Source organism: Podarcis raffonei, chromosome 1, assembly GCF_027172205.1.
Source record: "Podarcis raffonei isolate rPodRaf1 chromosome 1, rPodRaf1.pri, whole genome shotgun sequence".
In the NCBI taxonomy this organism is placed as follows: domain Eukaryota; kingdom Metazoa; phylum Chordata; class Lepidosauria; order Squamata; family Lacertidae; genus Podarcis; species Podarcis raffonei.
This window is the reverse complement of record NC_070602.1, coordinates 56,953,474-56,978,141: the sequence shown is the minus strand read 5'-3', so window position 1 is coordinate 56,978,141 and position 24,668 is coordinate 56,953,474. Positions and strand designations below refer to the sequence as shown.

Below are 24,668 nucleotides of genomic sequence, written 5' to 3'. Positions count from 1 at the left end.
CGGCTAGGGGCTTTTTTTGCAAGTGTATTCTGCAAAATATGTTATTGATTCAATAACATGCCTTAGTGGCAGACTGTAGTATCCACACATAACCCCACTTTATTAGTTGTTCTGCATTGCTTCCCCAACTTTACTATACTGTTGCCATCTGGAGGGGCACTATGGCACTATGGCACACACACACACCCAGGATAAAAATTAAACCATAACAGCTGTAGTATCAAAAAGATATAGGATTTCAGCAGGATGTTACGGGACATGTACTGATTGGAAACAAAGCAGTGTGTCTGCCCCCCAAACCTGTGTAGGTGCAAACATTATTGAAAGTGTGATTGCATATAACTGTCCATATACCACCATGAGCACAATTTTTTTTTTTAAAAAAAGACATCTGGCAAGGTCTCAAGGTTATCAACACCTGAAGTTTTCTCTCTCTCTCAGATGCCTTGTTCTCTCACCTTCTGTCATACAATGGACAGTTACCTAGGACAGGGCCTTTTCATCAGTGGCACTAAGATTATGGAGCTGCCTTCCTAGGACTCACTTCACAGTGGATTTATAGTAACTAGATGGAAGCTGTTCAGAGGACCTTTGGGGACTTCTGCTTTTATTGTATTTTTACCATTTTTGCTGCTTTTGTTGGCTTTTGTTGCTACTTAATCAGTTATCGTATTCTTTCTTCTGCTGTTTAATTATTTGCTGCTTAATGTTTGAGTTGCATCCAAACAAATTTTACTCAGAGCAGACCCATTGAGATGAATGGAGCTAAGTAAGGCATGCCTTTTAATTTCAATGGGAGAAATGCATCTCAGCTTGCCAGATAAAAAACGTGTCCCTTCTCCTCTCCTTGTGTGCTGTTCGGGGGTGGGGGGAGGCAGAAAATCTGTATATAAAATAATACTAATGCCATTTTACCTACATTATTTGCTGACGATCAGTGATCAGGCAAATGACTCGAGTTTTTTCTTGCAGCATCAGGCAGTTTCTTTGGAACTCAGTGGCATGAGATACACCCTCAATACTGGACAAAGTATCAGGTCTGGGAATGGCTTCAGCACCTTTTGGACACCAACCAGCTCGATGCCACCTGCATTCCTTTCCAGGAGTTTGATATTGGTGGGGAACATCTGTGCAACATGAGTTTGCAAGATTTCACCCGAGCAGCTGGCACAGCTGGGCAGCTTCTTTACAGCAGCCTTCATCACCTGAAGTGGAATGGTAAATAAAGCACACTAAAGTATCAGGGATTCCAGACCGGATGTATACAATTCTGTAAATTACTTGTTCCTGCATGGCACATCATTGTTCCCTGCAGAATTTGCTTCCAGGTCTGATGAAGTAGCAGCTGTGTTTCTTGCGGCTGGATTATGACGGTGCAGTTGGGGCTGTGGGTGTGAAAGATCGTACTGCACAAAACCTTTGCTTAGTGAGAAATTTTTATGTACTTTTTAAATGATAGGTTCAGTCATGTCCTGTTCTCCCATCACTCAAATTTTACTAGCACCCCTTCATTTTTTTAAGGAGAAGCTTTCTTCAGACCAGGTGTGGGGAACCTCTCTCAGTCAGAAGACTATGTGCCTGGGTGGTGGGCAGGGCTAGAGGTAAAAGTGGTCAGAACAATGTTGGTGACTTTTACCTTTGTACAGTAGGCTACCATGCAGATACCAGGGGTTTTTGCACACAGCACACCTCTCCTCCTTCCCTCCATTCAGACAAGAGGCATAAGCAGAGTTCAAGAGCACAGTCCAGCCAGGCAAAAACACTCAAAGAGGATGAGGAACAGAGACAGTGATTGGTGTGTTTTGGGAGGGTGTGTGGCCTGGAAAGAGTTCCGGGGACCAGATAGAGAGGACTGGAGGGCCACATTTGACTTCCGGGCCTGAGGCCATAGCAGAGGCGCTAGCTTCTCCAGAGGATCAGGCCCCCCAATGTGATGCTGTGCAACATTATCTAAATATTGAGGGGGCCAAACTCCCTAAATTAGGGGAGCCAAAAGTGCCTCGGTCCCTAGGAGTTGGCACCTTTAGGCCCTACCATTTCCATTGCTTCCTACCTTTACGTGCTTCATTGACATCCCTCCTTAAAACTTATATGTGAACTTTAAATTCGGTGTTACAGGGATAACATTAGCTTACCACTCAGTTTCTGTATTGATATCTAGTATGCTAATGATCTGCAGGTTAAAACATGCCCTTCATATTCCTTGAAACACCTTGGGATGATATCTGCATAACTGCAGCATTCATTGAGCCAGGCAAATTCATCCTATTTCAGGTTTACGAACCTCCAGCATCTCTTTTATATGGTAATCAGGGCAATATCAGGTCTTTAAAATAGCTGAATATCAAAACAAAGTTTGCAGCAAGGCCTTCACATAGCAAACTGAGTAGTGCTGAGCATGAAATCTATGCCCCAGAGACCATGCTGGCAGTCTCAGAATGGCCTCTTTAGCTGTACCAAATAAATAGGGAGGTGCAAGCCAGGACGTGTGCAAAGCCAAAGAAGAGGATGGGCAGGGAAAACACTGAATGTTTCAGTTAAATATAAACTTATAACTTTGCAAAGGTTTTATATAGGCTCCCAGCCCTTGTGAATCTGAGACTTACCCATCTGTGAAAATGTATTTTCATGAATTCAAAGTGCTGCATTAGGAAATGGTTGCTGAATGGCTGAGGGCTGTTTCCCGCACAAAAACTTAACACCCACAGGTGTGTTCAATTGCTTGCGATTTTGATATGTGAAGCCAAGGAGCTGGGGAGGGGGAGAGAATCCTGTGGGAAGACACTGTCATGCAGAAGTTATAAAGCAAGTGACTGCTTTTCTTTCTCGTTCTGCTTTAAACCAGTAACTAGTAGAGCTGTCTGATAGCATTGGTTCTTCTTGTCGAAACAGGCCAGTTGGTTTGGTGGTGTGTGCTTAAAATCCTGCCCTTATGTATATTGAGCTGCCCTTTGCATTCTCTTGCAGGCCAGTGTGGAAGTGAAATGTACCCTTTACACAATGTCATTGTTAAGACAGAACAAACAGGTGGGTAATGCCAGCAATATTGATGTCCCAATCAACTGCAAACAACTCCAAATAGATATGAATTAAGATGATGTGAAGAAATAAAGACAGGCACATTTATCTGGAAAAGGACAGGGAAGCACATTTCAATGTTATAATAATAATAATAATAATAATAATAATAATAATAATAATAATATGCACTAAATATAGGGGAAATGATGTGAGTCAACATTAAGCATTTTAAAAGTTTCATTGATCACAATAGATGAGAGTCAAGCATGTTCTTGTATTTCTTGTTGTAGTCAATGGGACCTCTTGTGGAGGGACCACATAAAGAAGGGCCTCAAATTATGAGTCCGGGTCGGTTCATATGGGGAGAAGCGTTTCTTGAGGTATTGCGGTCTTGAGCCGTTGAAGGTTTTATAGGTCAAACCCAGCACTTTGAATTGGGCCTTGAAACTGATTGGCAGCCAGTACAGTCAGGCTATGGTACAATGCTACTGACATAGTATATGTTCTTATCAAGCTTAGCTTTTTTTCAGATATCCCTTTCTTTAGTAGACATGCCATGGCAGTGCTGGAAGTGTAAGGGAACATTTTGAGCTTCACCTTTAGAACTCTAGGCAGGGCAAGTTCACCCAAGTCAAAGTCCAAGGTGAGGGGAGATACCACCCTCCACCAGACCTGAGGGCAATGGGCTAGGTTAGGGAATGCTGGCGGTGTTGAATGGCTGACACAGCTCTGTCCTTCAGTACACTTTGTGGCTTTCCCCTTACCGACAGATTTGTCATTGACTTCAGTTGGATGTAGACTACTTGCCATATTTGGCATTCCTTGAGTTCAGCTGTATGTGATTACCAATGGTGGCTGATGCCACCTGGGACTGGGTCCCCCCAAAAAAACACACCTAAATTATACTAAAGTGAAGAAATAAAAAGGAAACAAAAAGTGCACACAAAGTACCAAAACCCTTGTAATTCCGTACATAATTATGGAGCACGAAGGCATATGAGATGAAATTATCATTCTAATACATATACATTTATTTATAACTGACTATATTTTTTAATACATTCCATTCCCACTGTCGTTTTATTTGTTCATACACAATCTATGGCTATGAGCAATCTGCTCGCAGGTTGCAAGAGTTGCCACATTTTCTATCCATTGATTAAAGGGGACTGGTTGAGTGGAATGCAAGCAGACCAATAGTTGGTGGAGACAAAACAAATGACTGGCAGAGCCAAGTCATTGAAGTCTTGTCCCCATCCTTCCTAGTCTTGTCCCCAGACAGGCAGTGCCATCCCTTGGACTAGCTCCATTCGCTCTAATGGACAAACCTCCACTGATGATGACTCATTTTAATTTTCTGTAAAGGAAACAAACCAAAGCAGAATGCTACTGGAGATATTCTGATACCGTGCAGAACTGCAAAAATAAAAATTCTTCCAAGCCCCTCTTGGGCGAGGCTTGTTTTTAGAGAAAACAATGGGTAGATCAGGTGTCTAAACAACAAGAGGGTGTGTGCTATTTGAAGGACATAGGTTTGGGATGCCCAAACACGTAGCTGGTAAGCAGAAGATCGGCTAAATTCCTGTGTCATAATTCTTAACCTAGCCAAGAACAATGACTTAGTAAGTGATTCATTTTCAGCTGTAATCACATTCATTTCTTTAAAAGACAAACCGATCCCCAAAATCACCTTGCATTTTGAAATACAAACAAAAACAAACTTAACAGCTCCAAATAAGTAACATGTGTTTGTACAGATTGATGATACTTTTGTAACAATACCACGCTAGTATCATGCTTGCTACCTGTGTGCTACGGCTCAAAAGGAAATTTTGGAAGGTTTTCGAAACCTTTGTGTTTTTCTCTGTTGCATCAATACATTTTGCTTCTTGCAGTTCATTGTAAGGGTGCCAGGTCAAGACTTTAGAAGTTCAGGGCAACTTCAGGCTCAGTTTTAAATGTAGAACATGTGCAGAATTCTTCAGTTACAATCTCTCTTTCATCGTCAAATCACTATGAAACCATTGGGCCATATAAAATGCACTGGGAATGAATTTAAGTGAGAAAGGTTTGAGCAGGGCCATACCTATCCTCTTGCCAAAGCAGTTGTTGTCACACTGGTAGGGGGGGAGCATCCTCATGGGACCAGATCTGGCTGAAGGAACAGCGACCTGGACCTGGGTGTAGGAGTTATGATGATTGGCCAAGGAGAGCTAAAGTTCCTTATCTGCAAAGGGTACCCAACAAGAAAGATCAAGACACATGGAGGGCAGAATACCTCACTCTAAACATCTAGACCACTCAGTTTGCCCCACTACTTTTTAAAAAAACAAGTGAGACATTCAAATGCTTAAGTTTGTCTGGATTTGTGCTGTGTATTCTGAATATGGAGCATTTAAAAAGTTGCCTTACCAACATTGACTCTTGTTTCTTTTTGTTTGCTTGTTTAAGATCCATCTTTAATGGCGTCATGGAAAGAAGAGAACTATTTCTATGATAGTGGATATGGTGGCACAGTAGGTAACTAACCCAACAACCTATAAAGCATTTTCAAATGGTTCTGGGATCCTCTTTTAACAAGACATTACATCATTGTTACTCTTTCTTTTTGAATCCTTAGAATTAGTGGACAGCAAAGCGTATTGTCGAGCACAGATTGCAATCAACGCTACTAGTCACCAGCCTACTGGTAAGCATATTTAACATCTTATGATTTACAGTGGTACCTCAGGTTACATACGCTTCAGGTTACATATGCTTCAGGTTACATATGCTTCAGGTTACATACTCTGCTAACCCAAAAATAGTACCTTGGGTTAAGAACTTTGCTTCAGGATGAGAACAGAAATCGTGCTCCGGCGGTATGGCAGCAGCAGGAGGCCCCATTAGCTAAAGTGGTGCTTCAGGTTAAGAACAGTTTCAGGTTAAGAATGGACCTCCGGAATGAATTAAGTACTTAACCTGAGGTACCACTGTAGTTCAGATGCTTCAAAACCTGGGCAGAGTCAGACGGCCACCTCATGATATCTGATTTCTCCAAAACTGGAATGAATATAAACATTGTTTTGCATGTGCATGGTTCGTTGCCAGTTTTGCGCATGGTTCAGTATGTATATAGACTTCAGAAAAACACGGACTGGTCTGTGATCTGAGAATTAGAATGAGAGTGGCTGTCTCTGCCTTGATTCTTCCTTACTACATTACACTTTGAGTTGGTCAGAAATAGAAGACTATGAGCTGAATCACACCTGGACATTCATCACAAGTGATTTATTTATTTACTGTTCCATCCCCCTCCTTCTTCCTGCAAGGGGTTCAAGGTGGCATACATGGTTTTACCCTTTTCTATGTTATCCACAACCAACCTTGTGAGGTAGGTTAGGCAGAGATACGGTGACTGGCCAAGGTCAACTAGTGGATGACTTAGGATTTGAACTTGTCTTGCCCTTGTCAAAGCCCAGCACTTAACCACTACGGCACAGTGTGCCCATGCTGTGGAATTTGCAGTGCTTAATGGCTTCCTTTCTTGCAGCTGTTAAGGCACAGGAGCTCTGCCAGCAGAAAAAGATGGCCGTCCTATTTTCAAATAGGCTATTAACAATGGCAGGGAAAAAATGCATTTGAGTCTTCAATGTCATTTTGATCTACAGCAGCTGTGCAACCTGATTTATCTCGGTGCACACACTTCAAACAAGTGAGCTCAGCAATTGATCACTCTTTCCCTTTTGCTGTCCACCCATTCTCATTAAAAATGGCTGCTAGCTCTTCAAATCTTTCCTGACAGTGATGAGGTTCAGTCAAGCTCCCTGTTGTGGTGTGTTTATCCACTTCCTTGTTGGGCCTAGAGAGGTAGGATGGCATGCCAAGGGCACAGCGCTGTAAAAACCAAAGTTGCATATTCTGAAAAAAACACTGATGTGGCTTTTTTTCCTGAATCATATGCAATTATTGTGAGCACAATTCAAAGTGTTGGTGCTGACCTTTAAAGCCTTAAATAGCCTCAGCCCAGTATAACTGAAGGAGCATCTCCTCCCCCATCGTTCAGCCTGGACACTGAGGTCCTCCTCTGAGGGTCTTCTTCTGGTTCCCTCACTGCAAGAAGTGAGGTTACAGGGAACCAGGCAGAGGGCCTTCTTGGAAGTAGTGCCCTCCCTGTGGATCACCCTCTCTTCAGATGTCAAGGAAATAAACAACTATCTGACTTTCAGAAGACATCTGAAGGCACAAGCAGAAAATATAAAAATAAGATAAATAAAAGAGAGGGACACCCACAATATGTCTAGAAATAGGGTCAGTGCCAAGTAATCAGGGTATATGCTAGCAATCCTGCCCACAAGCTGGTCATACACAAGAGGCAGCCAATGACCTCTCAGTGATGGAGACACACCCCAGCACACAATCCACACCCTCACCCACACCAAGCAAGATGAAGCCACAACAACACCAGTCCACAAGGCCCAGATGTACAACCAGTCCTCAGGCAGGGATTATAATATCTTTATCCAGCCACACATGCTCAAGAGATGGAAGATGTGATATGCAGCAAAGTGCCCAATTGTGTCCTGGGAAACTCACACACCCCTCCCTGGGACAAGAGTTTCAGACCCACCCAGAGAGGAAAAGAGACTTTTGCCAATTGGCCAAGGGGAAGGACAAGGAGATGCAATAAGGAGCATCACAAACATACACTGACATCAGTACCTTCCAGTGTCTCACTGTATAGGTTGGGAAGCAGGTGAGGAGAGTCTGAGGCCCATCAGAGGATGGGGAAATATGCCCCAATAACTGTTTGCATGCCTGGAAAAACAAAGCAGTTGCGTTAGGAGTGAAGGATGGAGGGAACTTCTGATACTTCAACCCACACTGCAGACACTACTAAGCAGCAATAAGACAAATCACAGAGCATTTGTCTTCCCTGCACCTGATTTCAACAGTCAGTCCTCAGCGCCAGGAGCACAGAGGTTGCAAGAAGACTCTTAGGTGGGAAGAACACCTACTGTTTTCCATTCTTGAGTTCTTTGGCTCAAACCCAGAGTGCACTCTCGTAAAAGGAAAAGGAGAGGCCCTCCCACATTGAGGCACATTGAGCCAACAAACTGAGGACCAAATAGCCTCGTTCCTCCATGTTCCAAGCAACCCCTTTTGCCTACCACTCCTTCTGGTAGGTAAATACAGCCCCATGCCACACACGGTATGAGTTATGATCTCCCCATGGCAGTTTGCTATAATTAGGTATTGAGTCCTCTGTTCAGGCCATTGATGTGGGCACAGCTATTTTTGAATCCCTGCCCTTTTTGACTGAAGTTAATTGGGGGGGGGGGTAATTTCCTGCCCCAGGTCTGGAGCTAGTATAAATTTGTGCTGCCAACGGATCTATGGCCATCGATTGAAGAGGTATAGGATCTGGAGCAAGGGTGCTTTCTCCCTTGTGCTGTGCACAAACTTTATGCGACTCTACCCTTGTTTTAGCTGCATTACAGGCATCTCTTCAACCACAGAGCAGCTCTGCCAACCAGGATATTCTGCAGGAAGGAATCACAGGCATTCCACTGGTGCAGAGGTTTTCAACCTTTTTGGGTCTACAGCTCCCTTGACCAACTACATTCTTGGGGCTCAGGAGCCCTGTTATATCACCCCTTGCCTACAGAGCCAACAGCCCCTCACCACTTTTTGAACACCCTCCCATGTGGAGTGTTCCCTCATCCTCCTCTCCCCACTCCTTGGGAGTCCTCCGGGCAGCTACTGGTCTCTGAGCTGCCCACCCTGCTCCAAAGAGAGGTTTCGCCACACACTGCCCCACAGGGGCCTGGGAAGCACCCCCTGGCTAGCCCCAGAGGCACCATTCACCTGGAGAGCTTGTAGGCAGGGCTGCTGTAAGAAACAGCCATGCAAGTCTTTGGGAAGCAGAGATGTGAGAGAGGAGAGAGGAGGGAGGGAAGGAAGGAAGGAAGGAAGGAAAGAGGGACAGAGGCCAGTGTTGCCCATGGCACCCTGACCATCATTCAAGGCACCCAAGGGTGCCATGGCAAGCTGGTTGAAAACCACTGCACTGGTGTTTCTGTCATGATGGCAACATAGCTGCTATTCGGCTGGCACAGCAGGGCTTCTACCAGATCCAAAAGCCTCTTTAGCGAGCAGAACTCCAGTACAGGATTGTGCCCTAATTTCAATAGAATAAAATAACTAGATAATTCAAGAGTAGTGGGGATTTCTTTTCCCTAGGAGAGTAAATTTAAATTCCTTGGAGTCTCATTCTCAGGGCAAAATTCCCAATGGAATTTGGTTTTAAGGCTGGTATGCTTCCATAAAGGCAGGACTGTCATGCCTTAATTAGATTTTGGGACTTTCCCACAAGCTCAGCAAATCGTACAAGAGGATGGTGTTCTCTGAACTTGACAATGCAGAAGGAAGCACAAATGTAATTAGCTGGTTTTCAACTGTGGGTACAGATTTCCAGCAGAACCTAATGGAAGGCCATTTTCCTGGAGTGCTTAGCAGTGTTGCAACGAAAAAAACGTTCGGACAAGTTTGTGCAGAAAGCCTGGCAGTTACTGTAAGTCATCTGCACATGCAAATAGCTAATTTCCATTGGTGACTGTTTATACATGTGTATAGGTGGAAGAACATGTGTGGGCTTTAAGCTTCTCTGGCACTGATCTCCTGCAAGGCAGACACAACACAGGTTCCTGGCACTCGGTGATGTGCCACTGATAAATGGAAACAGATTGCCACTAGCAGATTAGGCAGGCAAGCCTTCAGCTTCTTTGGCTTGTTTTTAAAGTAGTGAGTGTTCAGCATACTAAGTGTGCTAAGTGATGAACAGAGAGAATTTCTACCTTTCATTACTCTGGAACTTCTAGTGCTCAGAAATCTGATTTCCCTCCCTCCTTCCTCCGGCATACTGTTGCATCAGTAAGGGGAAGGCGGACTTGTCCATGTCTGACTGACAACAATTCCTAACAACATTGTCTCTTATGCCCCTGAGACCTGTTGATTGTCCCACTTCCTGAAAAATAGGGATGGCTGAATCTGTCAATTTTGCTTTCTCCATTTCCAAGTTGGTTCTCCACATTTCCACATCAAATTCTTTTAACTGATTTTATTTTTTACTGTGGATTTTTCTTATTAAAAACATTTTTGTATGAGGTTTTGACTAATATACAGTTTTGCAAAGTGATTGCCTCTCTTTGTATGTTCTTTTCACTAGGATAGGCACTTCCATGCATGCTTTGCCCTAGTGTATTCATTTTTGTACACCTTAGTTGGCTGGGAAACTGCATTGCAAAATTCGGGGACAATGCAAATTTCAAACGGTGGTTGTGTTTCAGTCCGTGTATTGTTTCAGAAATTGCAAATGAGGTAGGTCTGCCTGTAACTGTGAACTAAACCCAATTTCTCCCCCAATCCATACTCAGAAACACACCATTATGTGCTCAGGTTGGTTGAGCTCAGTGCTTTTCTTCTAGGGGGGAAAAAGTGCCAGTACTGTGTACCCTTCAGTACCCCCAGAAAAAAAAGCACTGGTGAGCTAAAGGGGAAAGGTGCCTTGTCCTGTGGCTCACAACTGAGGCTGAGTAGCTGGGAGGCAACTGTGAAATGGTGGAGTTTGAGATAGAGGGTATCGAGCCAGGCAGTGTCTGGAAGACCACATATGTGAAAGGTTGGTGTCTGGAGTTGACTGCCTTTGGGTAGATGGCAGAAGGAGGACAGCACATTGGGGTGGTATTTTGAAGTGTCAGAGTCTTGGAGACTTTGCTCTGCTGGGGACTGCAAGAGAGACAGCAGCTAGAACGTATTATTTTTCTTGATACTATGTTGAATACATAATTTCCATATTTTACGTTGTATATTTGTTGTTTTGTTGTGTGAGTTGCTTTGAGTGTTATTTTAACTATATTAAATCTAATCTAATCTAGGCTGCATTCACACAGCACTTTCTTCTATTTCCCCAGGGTTTTCCTAACTGCGAATTTCTGCGTTATATTTGAGCTAACAAATGAAGTAAAAGCCACTTTCATAAATCTAGTGGAATGTAGTACGAGATTAGCACTCATTTTTGTGTTAATTCCTTCTGAGGAAAAAATGTATTTGCAGCTCCATTAACCCAGAAAACTACAGGGGTAAAATGCTGAAATTTGGGGTGCTGTACTCGCATACAGTTCCTGCTGTCTTTATGGAGGAATGATGGGGAAACAGAAACGCACATTTTGGGAAAAGATGAGGGAGTAGCAATGCTGTCCAATGTCCACTAGTATGAATGAAATTTAGTTTAGCATGCCAGTATATCAGTCAAGAAGCCACAGTTCCATAATGCAACAGGTACCACAGTGCGAAAGGCACATTAAAAAAACTGGACAGAAGAGCTGACATTATAATCAGGAAAACTAATACAATATTTTCTACCCACCCCTGCTATTTCACCACTACCCACACTTTGCATTAGATCAGTTACCAGAAAATAACGAAGGAGGAAGTCTTTAATATAATTTCTGGAAAATAATGGGCTTACAGAGGATACAACAAAGGGTGTGGCAGGCCTAGCATTAGTGTGTCATTTAATTTCAGTTTGGTCTGAGATAAGTTTTCCTCCCTCCCTCGCAATATTAGAACTTGGGGTTATTCCTCAATCAAGTTGACTGGCAGTGGGTTCAAGTGTGAGAAACAGAAGTATTGCTTCACCCAGTGTGTCCTCCACTTCTGGAGTTCACTGATGTGGTGATAACCATAAATTTCAAAAGGCACGCGCACACACACACACACACACACACACACACATATCTGAGACTTGTTTGTTTAGTATGAAGGTCTGGAGAGGTTTACAGAATTTCTCGGGGTCAGGAACCAATAATGCTAGGCCTGCGAGTGGAAGACTTTGCATGAGCATGCCTGGCACCAGCAGTCAGTCAAGCATTAGCCAAGGGCCCCAGTGATCAAAGGGGCCCTTCAGTGGCCTGACCTGGCTGTGCCATCTTATTGCCCTCATTGCTTGCCCCTGGGGTATCTGTTTTTGCCTTGGGCAGGTAGCACTATTGCTTTTGAACAGGAGCCAACCTTGGTTCTTTTCTGTGGTAGCTGACTGCCATTTTAATTTACCTCAGATGCAATGACTCAACCTTTAGATCCAGGGCCAATGTGTTTTGGGTCAATTAAAATGGTAGGCGGCTACTATGGACAAGAGCCAAATGAACCTACCCTATTCTTTTGATTGTATTAGTTTTAAACTGATTTTAATATTGTATTTATAAAATGTATGTAACCTGCTCTGGGGCCTTGGGGTGAAGGGTAGGTAAGAAATCAAATTAACCTGCACCATTATGCTAAAATGCTGTCTGGATACCCAGCAAGGAAAGCAGTAATTGCTGCTGCAGAAAAAAGTCAAGTTGTATAGTGTGTGTGTGTGTTGCCAAGCAGGGGAGGGGGCATCATGGTGAGGACCCTCTGAAATTTGCTGCTGTCCTAGAGTATGAGTCTACCTGTCCCCCTACCCACTTTAGCCCTTGCTGAACACCTGAGGAGGTGAATATCCAACAAAGGAAGCCTAACATTGTCTATATGTTTTTCCCTCGCTGTCTTGGTGCTAATCATTATCATTTCTGCACCCTTCCACCTCTGCTAATTCAGCTTTCAAAAGGCAAAGGGTTCAAAGAAAGGGACTGGGAAGAAGGACAGGAAGATTGTGCCTCTTTAATGAATTACTAGTTATTTTATGCTCCTTTCTGGTGTTCAAGCAAAGCACCTGGCTCCTGTTCTGAATGCTCCAGCTACTTCTTCACTTGACTACTATAATACACTATCCATTGAACTGTTATAAAATGCAGCTTGGGAACTTCAAAATGCAGCAGTTCTGCTTTTAGCTGGAACCAAATAGCAAGCTCACATAGATCTTGTGTGACCTTTACTAGCTGCCAATTTGTTCCTGGGCTCAATCCAAGTTGTTGGTTTTGACCTTTAAAGCCCAAAATGGTCTGAGCCTGGGTTAATCTGGGAGTTTCTCTCTCCATATATTAGTTAGAGAATTATATGTTAGATGGGGAATTGTGGTACTTTACATATTATTGAATTCCATCTCTCGCCAGCCACTGTTAGCTGAGCCCGTGGCCAAGGATGATGAGAGCTGTAGTCCAGTAATATCTTCTAGAAGGCCACAGCTTCTTCATCCCTGACTTGGATCATCTGGATAATTTTCCCCCTTGTTGCGGCACTAATATGCATTTTAATTTGCCCCCCTCCTCCCAGTGTTTAAAAAATAACCAGTGACAAGGGCCACAGACTGAGGATTGTAACTGAAAGAAATGTAATAGTTTATTGATACACTTGTGTTTATTGATAGGGAGAGGAATATTAAATAAATAATATTATGAACTTAAATAATTGCATAACAAACAAAAAGGAAAAGTCAATCAAGGCAGGACTATGTAATAGACAACACAAGGCAGTGTAAATAAACAATAATAAAGACAGATGATGGCTTGGATTGTGAAAATTCCGCTCGGTAAAATTCATTGGACCTATTTAATGGATGCATTTAAGGACTTTGGGGAAACATTTTTGTTCTTTGAGCCTTTTGTGATTTTGGAAAGTGATAATTTTATTAGGTTTCTGCTGTTTTATTTTCAAACAGATTTGAAGGTTTGGCACTGAATGAAAATGTACTTTTATGCTATGTTTCTTCATCTTGCGAGCTACTTTGAGAACAGAATATAAACAATACATTTTTGTGTAGATATGGCTTATCATGTGATTGTTTCTAGAAACAGGGTCATGAGTGTGTGTGCCAGAACAGGTGGAAGAACTGACCTACCCCCCTTTTCTGTTACAGAAGATGCTTCAGGGCTGAAAAAAACACAAGATCACCTTCCAAAATCTCACAGCAAGAAACACAGTAAGTTAGCTACTACAGAACTATTGCCCGGTAAGGTGGGGCTGAGCAAATATTTACTGACATAACGGATAGTGAAGAGAACCAGAACCAACAGAAAAGGAATTGCACACAAAATGCCCACTGTAAACTTCATTAGAATTTAAATGTCTGAGAAAAAACCTGAAGGTCCTACTCTATTATACTCTTTTAAGCATTATCTCCTAGGGATAAATGGCAACATGATAGCCTTGGCTATGAACATCCCCTTCACCTTCACTGTCCAGTCAAAGTAAGGAATGTACTTTAAGACATTTGTTTGAATGTTGTAGCTTGCCAGCTATGCAACTTTAACCTTCCCCCACTGTATCTGGAGATGAGTTAGGTGGTTAGACAACTACAATGCTCAAAAAAGCACACAACTGCTCTTTTTATCTGCTCCTATTCCCATGAGGATGACCATTCAGAGTCTGGTACTAATTTGGGAGTTCTTCTCAGAATGTCCCATTTGAACTGGGCTCAGTTGCATATTTCCCCTTCATTCAAAGCAGAGAAGAGTACAGGAAATAACACTGAACGTAACTGATTTGCAGAAAAGACTCTACGATCTGAAATTAGAGACAAAAACAAAAATGAGTTAGGTATTTGTCCTTAGTGAGAACCTCAATACTACAAATAAACTTGTAGGAGATGGCTTGTTAGCCAAGATGTCATTCTTTCATAGAAATGTAAACTTTGTAGTGGTAGGCATGGATTGAATCTTTCATTGATTAAACATTTGCCATTGGTGGGGATGGAGGAGATAAACTGCATGTTGTTCTCTTCTGCTTTTCAAACTGTCCTCAGCTAAACAGTTAGTGGGGGGTGTTTCAGGGAAATGTGGCTTGGTTGAGAAAGATCGAGCACTCTCTTTCCTCTTGTCAATTATCCACTGCAAATTGCTTCCCTCTAAGTATGCTTTCAGAGGCAGAAGGAAGAGCCTTTGGGCTTCTTTATACACAGCTGCAGTGTAGCATGTCTTTTGCCTGACACCAAATGATGCTTCCTGTGGTCAGAAAATTTTCTAACTCTCCTAGATCGATATGCTTGTCTAAGGACAATATACCATCTAATTTTTCACCTGTTCAGAGAACTATTGGTTATTTCTATACACAGCATAAGGGATGACCTCCTATTAGGAACTGGGGGGGGGAAAGGATTATCCCCATGTAGTAGTTGTTGCTGTGGATAACTTTTCATTGTATTTCATTTTATTTTAGCTCCTCGAGGGACTCACTTGTGGGAATTTATCCGAGACATTCTCCTGCATCCGGAGAAGAATCCAGGCTTGATAAAATGGGAGGACCGGTCTGAAGGCATCTTCAGATTCTTAAAATCTGAGGCAGTAGCTCAGCTGTGGGGAAAGAAGAAAAACAATAGCAGCATGACTTATGAGAAACTCAGCCGTGCCATGAGGTAGGTTAACAAGAAGGGAGAAAGTTTGGGCACAGAGTAACTGTGCTTAGTTTGGAATCCTACGGCGTGATCAATGTATTTGATATAGAGCAGGAGAGTTGAGCACGTGGCCCTCCTATATTTTGTCCAAGGCCCATTGGCCCAGCAAGACCAATGGTCCTGGATTTTGGTAGTTATAAGCCAACATTTGGAGGGCACTGCTTCCTCATCCTTGATGTAGGAGTTCCAATGAAATATAAATAACCACACCGACTGATATTTGAAAAACTGTGATGCATGATATTGCAAAATGTTGCATGTAGCCTTTTATTGGCCTAGTGGCTATCACAGAGAATTGTCACAATTCCAACCAAGTTAGGAATACTTAAATCTCTGTGAGTTAATTGGTTTCATTGATTTAAAGTATGCCTAATTTCATATTGATTTCATATTGAGCTATGTTACTTTGAGCCTCTGTGTTCAGTAAACTAATGAGTCAATATTTGTTGGGGCAGGGGGATTACACTTGCCTGTTCCTGCTCTGACCTTCCCCGGAAAGTGGGTGGTGGGTCTCCCACAGTAGCTTGTGGATGGAGTTTGGGGTTTCTAGACCCTGTTGCACTCCTGATCACATCATGCAGTGGGTTCTGAATCCCCTATGAATCAGCCTTCAAATAAGCTCACCTATTTTCTGTTTGGGGAAGAGGAATAACTTAATTTGCCAAATCCAATTTTAATTTGAGTTCAGGGGGAAATTCAGCAACCATTCATTAGACAGTTCTGATATATCCAACTTCATTGCTCCTTTTTAACAGATACTATTACAAAAGAGAAATTCTCGAACGTGTAGATGGTCGGAGACTAGTATATAAATTTGGAAAGAATGCCCGTGGTTGGAGAGAAAATGAGAACTAAGGATCCACTTTAAAAACAACTGTACAAATTTTCACCACCGGGAACTTGTCATGGATGTAAATATTTCAGAGACTATTTTCTTCTATTTATGTACAAAAAATTGAGGGAGGACGGGCAGAAATCTACTTCTAATGGGAAGAAGGAACACTATGGTTTATTGATGTTGAAGTTATTTTATTTGACATATGTCCTTCTATGGGGAAAGCTGTACACAGTTTTCTGTGACCTATGATATAATGCTGTATGGTTGTGTTTGGGGATGTGTTTTCCTTTCTTGTGAAGACTTTAAAAAATGTATTCCAAGAGAAATGTGATTTATAACAATACTGTGAGAGAAGAATGTACTAAGATGAACTCACAGGGCATTACTTTTTACTTCAGAGCCTGAAAATAAGGACTATTGCTTTCTGCATGTAAGAGAAATTAGGATGCATCTATATATTGCCCTTCCCCAACCTGGAGCCTTCCAGATATTGTGGCAAATGGTCAGTAACAAGGGGAGTTGTAGTCTAAAACATCTGGAAGGTGTGAGGTTATGAAAGGTTGATCTATATCCTTTATCACAGTGCCAGGATCATATGAGAAGATCTGGCCACTCAAATCTTGTGTCTGTTTTAGAGATAGCTGAGTAAAACTGTGGAATATGATGACTGTGGGATATTATTTCTGTAGTCAATGTGCCCTTGCCCTGTCTTGGTCTCCGTTCTTGACCCTCAATTTAAGAGATGGATTCATGTTCCTGGATGAAAGACTGTTTGTTCAAATAACTGTCCTGGAACATGAGAATCCATGATCTCAGTAAAAGGGTATTCTTTTGTTCTGTGAACCACCCTGAGGCCTCTGGGTATAGGGTGGTATATAAACTCAATTATTATTATTAATAATAATTTTGTATTTTTTAGTGGAATTTGATTACCAGTTTTATGAATGCTTAGCTAGCTTATTAAAAAAACCCAAAAAACTCGTGGTGACAGCCTTCCCCAACCTGGTACAAGTTGTTGAAATGCAACTCCCATCACTCCTGCCAATTGACTATGCTGGCAGGGGCTGATGGGAGTTGGAGTCCAACAATACCTGGACAGCACCCCATTGAAGAAGTGGTTGGCTGTTAACTTGAGACACATTTGAGTATCTTAGGCAATCACTGTGCCAAAATCTCTGTCAAAAAGTCAACTTTTTGGTCAGATGTAATCCTCATACAGAGAAGGGCTGTAGTTCTGTGGGGGAGCACATTCTTTCCATGCAAACAATCTTAGGTTCAATTTCCAGAATCTTCCAGTAGGGTTGAGAGGCTCCTGCCTGAAGCCTTGGTGGTGCCAGTCATTGTAGACAATACTGAGCCAAATGGTCTGACTCTGTATATAGTACCTTCTTATGTTTCGACTTAATATGGGTATAATTCCTGCTCAAATGTAAGAGTAAGAGCAGGATAGAAATGTAACCATATACAAATATATATATATATCAAAATCTAACAATGGTCTGATGGAGATTTGGGGCCTGCCAAATGTTTCTGAACTCTGGCAGTCACAGCCAGCATGGCTAATTGCCAGAGATTGTGGAACTTGTGGTATGGCAAAATCTGGAAGGGGCAAGATTATCTACTCCTTGCCTAATACAAACTGTTCATCAAGCACTCAAAAATTCTGTTTCTGCCTGCTATATATACATGTTGGCCTAGTTCTCACTCAGGTGAGATCCTGACTGCACCACATTCCATAGTTGAATTCTCCTCCATTCAAAGGCCACTCCTTCCATCTCAATGAGAAAACTGACGTCTCAAGGAGAAGCCTAGGGTAGAACCTTACATCTAATTTCTTTTTGTAACGATTTCTTTGTTTTTCTTTTTTTATGGAAGACCATTCCGTCACATGAGCACTTACAGGCACTGTGAAATGATATGGTCTAGACACAGATTTACCCTATCAGGGGAAATTAGGCAATTGTTGCAAGTGCTTAACTTAAAAATGGTCACTTTGGGCTCATTTATATTTGCCCACATGATTTAAATCCAAACTGGAGTCTTAATTTCAAAGTTTCCTTTTAAAGTTCTTAGATGGAAGGTGATAGCTCGTTTTCTAGGTATATAATGGAAGAATAAAGCAACAGAGCACAGCACAAAGCTGTCAAGGCTACTGGGGGACTTGGTCAGGTTTTTGCAGAATCATCCAAGTCTTCTACAGCCTTAAAGGTCAATGAGTTGATTATGGCGTAAGCTTTTGTGCCTCCCTCTTTGGTCTTTGCAGAAAAACACACATAGGCATGTCAGGGAGACAACACCTTTTCCTGCTCAGTTATTGCCAAAGCTGTCACCATCAGTTATAGTTATGTGACATTTTTTACTTTACATAAGGTGGGTGGAGGCAGGTTCATCTTATTTACAAATGAAATCATAGGACTCCAGCCGTCAAAGCAAGCCTTTTCTTCTTGTGTCTTTTTCTTGACTTAACATTTGTTCTGTCTCTGAATCAGATTCCACCACCCCAGCTTGCTTCCTATTGCCATTGTTAACTTCATGGGTCCCCGCATCTAACCAATTATCTGATCCTGCATAAATGTTAGGTGATGGGTTGGATTTGTCACTGTTGGGAATTACCAGTATGGAGTGTTTCTGAGCCAAAAGGTTATACACATTTATAGCCAATCTATAGTCCTAATGAATGAAACACACTGAATGGATAATTTTGTACTTCTAATTTATCAGTGCTTGGGAATAAAAGAATAGCACTACACGATGGCCCAGATCACACACAAAGCTAAGCAAACTATGGCAAAGCGTTGCCCTGCTTCCCGGAGCTAAGCCATGGTTTAGCTTCGCATTACGTCTGAATCTGAGCTCATAATTTGTTTTCCCCAACAAATCATGAATGTGGGGTCAAGAACAAACCTTGGCAATATTTGTGGCTTGTTTGGAGCTTGACAAACCATGAGCCTGGGATCAGACATAATGCCAAACCCAAGCCATGCCTTAGCTTTAGGATAGCATAGCAGCAGGAGGACTTGAGGAGGAGAAAAGTATCTGTACTTTCAGTCATTTATAACTATCCTTGGCTTGGATAACGTTACGTGCAAACTGTATGTGCCTTCTTCTGTAATATGTAATATGAGAAGGTAATTAAAAGAATTTCTGTGCTACATACAAAATGGCTGACAGTTGTGTTAGTATTTAATTATTGTGTTGGCTCGAATTCAAGCCCTCAGCTGGTTAAATTAGCTTAGTCCTTTCTGGTTTCTTATTTTGTCCCACACCTTTCTTGCTTTGGAATTCTTGGAAGTAATCCACATTGACTAATGCTGCTATTTCACTGTCACATAGATCTTGTGGTAACTACTTATAATTATGCCATCATGTAAAAATACTTCTTTGATGACAATTTTACGGGAGCTAGACTGTTCCCAGCAGCTCCTCAGTTTGCAGAGATATTGTAATTAGGTGTGAACCTTTAGGACATAAGACTACATATTTGCATCGGTAAAATAGTTGTTCTCTCGTCCCAGCAATCCCTAGGAACCAAAATTCTATGAGAGGGTCTAGTGATTTATCTCAGCACCCCCTTCCCGTACTATGCAACAGGGGTGGAGAACCAGTGGCCGTCCATATGTCGTTGGACTACAACTCCTATCATCCCTGATTATGTCCATGCTGCGTGGGCAAGTGAAGACCAACTGCACCTGGAAAGCATAGGTTCCCTATCCCGGCTATACAGGAGTCTTTGGTAGAAACTAGCATAAAACCAGCATAAATTTGTAGTGTAGAGAAGATGAGGAACAGTTCTTCCTCTTATAATGAGCAGGAACTGCGGGAATAGTCTCTTTCTGAGTTCATAAACAACCTTCATTCGATTATTTCTCAATCCTATAATATCAATCCACGATACTGAATAATAGTATGAGATATTTCCCGCTATTGTTCAGGACTTCATTTGATTTCAGGACTCTATAGATTTGGAAACAGAAGAAACCTAAGATTTACTCTGCTATAAACAGAGACAATAGATTTATTAACTGCCACAGATCTTGCCAAGCACATGCGGTCCCAGCCAAAAATAAACTTTTTACCATCTCTAACCAACAGGATGTTTATATGAATGTTTATATCATAAAGACATTTCTGAGATTGCTGTTCTAATACGGTATGTTGGCAAGCAATGGAGTGATGATTTTTTAAAAAAACAAAACAAAAACAAAAGGTTTATATATATATATATATAATATTACTCTGGTAAGATTTGTATATATTTTTTATTTTAGCATATTTTTAATATGCATAAAGTTCTATATAGGATAAAGGTGTTTCTATATTTATATTGGTTGCAAGCAAATCACATGGTCAAAGAATTTGTTGTGCGATCTGTCTGTGTTGTTTGCTACCTAAACAAGCTTTCTTAGCACATATTTTTTTGTGTACGGTGCAGTCTGATTCTGTGCTTGTTTATTCACAAATAAGTTTCACCTTGTTCAGTGCTCCTCAGTACATGCACATAGGATTGTAGCCACAGTGAGCTTTTTAAAAGATACTTATTGGGAGCTGCTGAATGTCAAGTTAAATGTTGGGACATTTATATGCTTAGCATTCCAGCTTTCATGTTGCTGAATAATCTCAGTTTGTTGCTCCATCTTTGCTGTCTAAATGTTTTCCAACAGGACAATACTTTGGGTATTTTTGCTTCAAATGTCAGATTAAATACTGTCACAGAAGTGCCATAAAATGCTTAACACTGATTTCTGTTTATGAATGCTAATTAAAACAATGCTTTTCTTTGCTTCCTGTGGTTTTTTTTTTAAATAAATAATTTGAATTTCGCTCATGGCAGTTGCTTGAGAAAGAAATAATATAGTCTTGATAAGGCAAGATGTGAAGTAGGAAATTAGAGTCATGGCAGTTTGAGGCATCTCTGTCTTTAGACAGTTTAGACGGCTTCAGTTGGAATCTAACAAAACAGAATGAATAAAGATGGGCATTTATTCACAAGTGGGCAATGTTAGCATTTTGGAAGAGGAAATAAATTATCTTTTATTTTATCTGTCACATATTCCTGACAGAAATGATTCCTATGTTTCAGTTAAAAAGTTTCTTTTGAATTATGACTCATACCGATTTCTGTTCACAATCTCTCTGGGCACAGTTCAGAAAACAACATAAGCCTTCACTGGTAAACATTGGTCCAGCAAAATTAATAACCACATTTCTATTGACATCAGTAGACACAATGACATTCTCCCAGCTCTCAGTTCATCATATCTATTTCACATCATGTTCTCATCAGCATAACTAAATCTCATCTGTTTTAATTAGCAACACCTCTTTAATATCAGAGTCCTCTAGCATAACATATGCAATTCTTGAGACTGGTAAGATCTCATCAGACCATCCAGCACTAGATGATTCACCTGTTATACTTGCCAGATTACTTTAATAGCTTTGCAATGGATATGTAAAATATTATGAAGCTTCCATGTTGAAATTACCTTCAGGCTAGAAAGCATCTGGGACTTATTTGTCTCATGCCCAGATAGACCTCTCAACAACAAGGCAAATTCTGCAAGACAAATGTATTGATGATAGATAGATAGATGATAGATAGATACATAGATATACCCATAGAACCTCCCCTATAATTTGTAAATATGAGCTAAGGAGAAATTGATTACTCTAACTACCTCCAGCTTCTTGATTTGAATAGGGAACAGCCATTCAGAAAAAAATAGGCAAACATTTCTGAGGATTTTGGTCAAACCTGTTTGGGCTGCTGTGAACTATCCTAGCATTCTAATGATCCATCAGACATCCAAAGCTTGCATAGTTCTTCAGAACAACATGTGCAGAGCTAATTGTTGAGATGGGAGGGCAAACAAGGAAGAACCAGGAGAGACCCTTCTGCAATTCCCACCCCATCCAAACTGCTTGCATTGGCTCAGTTTTGACTACAGTCCTATGCAAGACATGAGAGAGCACGGGACTTCATTCTCAGCAAATATGCATTGCATCCCATGCTGTCCTAGAATCCCCAACACTGCTGATGCAGCCACCTCTGCTTCTTCCATATGGCTGTGCTGGCTGGAGCTTATGAGAGTTATAGTCCAGAGCACCTTGGGGCAACAGGTTGGAGGAGGCTGGCCAAATGCTACAAATGTATTTCAAGTAAGAAACATCACTGCCAACTAGTTCTTCAGAAAGATACGGCAACACCACAGATAACACTGCAGTGCAACAGGTTAGCCACAGCATAATCTAAATCTCCCCCATTCAAGCTGAGGTTCAGAAAAAATGGCAGGTATGGATGTAACTGTGCTTCTGATCAGACAGTTTAGCTCAATGTGCAGGAATAGCGGCAAAAAGAATACTACCATATTCCCTGTCTTTCACAGCAAGAGCAGGGAAACATTCCTGCAGTGCAAGGAGAAGAATGCATATTGTTGGTGAAGCAGCAGCAATTGGTACAATTCCTTGCCCCAATGGATGTTGTCCCATCAGTCATGTGAGATCACTCTCTTATGAGCTGTAACAGAGCAGATCTTGGATTGGCCCGTATTAGGTATCTAGTATTAAGACTTACAAGATCTGGTGGTTTCATAATTATAAGGTATAAGGTTCATTATGTGGTACCCAAAGCCACTCAAGGTGCAACTTCCAGAGTCAAAGAGCAATTACAGCTATGCTGAGTTTTCAGATAGACCTGATAGAGGCAAGTGCATTTTAACTAATATGGGTAGATGTGTTGTAATAGATATTCACCTGTTGACTTCATCCTCTGTTGTTGTGTTGTTGTTTTTAAATGGCATTGTGCTCATCTTGAATGGCACATCACCACATCAATCACTCAAAGAGCTTGGATGCCAATGAAAAGAAACCACAAGGAAAATGGATAATTGCAACATCTTGCAACATCTTGGCTATGGTAGTTCAAAACAATGACTCTGCTGGCATTCATCCTGTAGCTTAGGGATGATCTAAAGTAGATGAAAAACACTGAATTTCTGTAATAGCTCTTAACCACTTTGGCAATTAAAGTTGGAAGGATTTTCTCATAGCAGAAGCAATAAGTGACTTCAAGCTACATAAACGCTATGGTAAATTCATGAAAGCAGTAAGCATGAAAAAGGACTGCTTTTTCCGCTCTGTTGGTGTTGCCAAATCCACAGCCAATAGAGATAAAATGGGGCATCATAGCATCTAGAAACTGTATCTTCATGAAGAGTCAGGCAGCAGATCCCAGCCTTACTGTAGTGAAGTTCTGCTGTGGTTTTCTCTAGCCATGCTCCAAAATTAATGTGAAAAGAAAATTGTATTTGAAAATGATGGTGATGAAAAAACATGATGCAGTAACAAACAATAACCCCCTACCACACATGCACACACAGTTGAAAAGGCCTGGGAGAAGAGGGATGTTTTTGCCTCACACCTAAAGATATGTAATGACGGCACCAGGCGAGCCTCTCTGGGGAGAGCATTCCACAAGTGAAGAGCTACTACATAAAAGTGGGTTAAAGCACATTTTTGAAGAATAAATGAAGCAGTATTTAGATGGCTTCACTTTAATACTCCTGAAAACAACTGCACAGGCATTTGTTGGTATCAGTTTTAACAAATAGAATTTATTCCAACAATTCTTCCCAAGAAAACTACTTGGGACAAGGGATGTGGAAGAAAATCAATTCACTTTGCATTTATGGGTGAACTGCTGTAATCTGGACTTTCCAAAAGAGCCCAAGAACCAAAATACAGCCATCCTGCAAAATTCACACATTTCTGAATTTTGCAAGGCAGTTTGCCAGTCAAGGAACTCAAGTTGATCCATGTGGTTCTCTCTCCATATCATTTAAGCTCCACAACAATCCTGTGTGGTAGGTTAAACTGAGAGGCAGTGACTCGACCAAGGACAGCCAGCGATTTTCATGGCCAAGCAGGGATTTTAATCCTGGTCTCCCAAGTCCTAATCTAACACTAACCACCACACCACACCAGCCATTGTCAGATACTCTCTTTGTGATTCCAGTTTTCTCAGCTCCCCCATATGATGTCCTCCTCCTTTCTTTCCTGATGTTTGTCTATGAATTAATACCTTGGAAAGATAACTAGCTTTATTAAAACAAAACAGAATGGCACCCAGGAGATTTCAGTATAACCAATTCTGAGGTGCCAATTTAAATGCTAAATGCAGAGTGTCTCAAGAAGCTAGCCTTTTCTGCTGAAGAAGCATTTGTTTTTGAATTTTCAATTATGCTGTGGGAAGAGGGAAAGTAGTGTAGTTCAGCACTGCTCACAAGCACCAGAGCAAGGTGTTATGAAAGCTATTTTGCTACCACCAAAAGCTTCACCTTGTGTGTTTTCCCCTGCCCACACGGCTTCATGGGATGCTACTTGTAGGGGAGGATGAAACCACTGCATGGTGGCATCATAGCACACTGTACATTTTAGAGTAACAGTTGTAGGACATGC

At 41.5% G+C, this 24,668-nt stretch overlaps 1 protein-coding gene across 1 annotated transcript in view; it reads left to right on the top strand.

Annotated features, from left to right (window-relative positions):
* Window positions 1-20,984, top strand: part of EHF (ETS homologous factor) — a 52,563-nt gene extending 31,579 nt beyond the window's left edge. The window contains exons 3-9 of the mRNA XM_053388171.1: window positions 973-1,218; window positions 2,968-3,027; window positions 5,473-5,541; window positions 5,642-5,710; window positions 13,841-13,903; window positions 15,139-15,334; window positions 16,129-20,984. Of these exons, the coding sequence (XP_053244146.1) occupies window positions 973-1,218; window positions 2,968-3,027; window positions 5,473-5,541; window positions 5,642-5,710; window positions 13,841-13,903; window positions 15,139-15,334; window positions 16,129-16,228 (803 nt within the window). The 3' untranslated portion in view covers window positions 16,229-20,984. The remainder of the gene's footprint in view (window positions 1-972; window positions 1,219-2,967; window positions 3,028-5,472; window positions 5,542-5,641; window positions 5,711-13,840; window positions 13,904-15,138; window positions 15,335-16,128) is intronic.
* The last annotated feature ends 3,684 nt before the right edge of the window (window positions 20,985-24,668 follow it).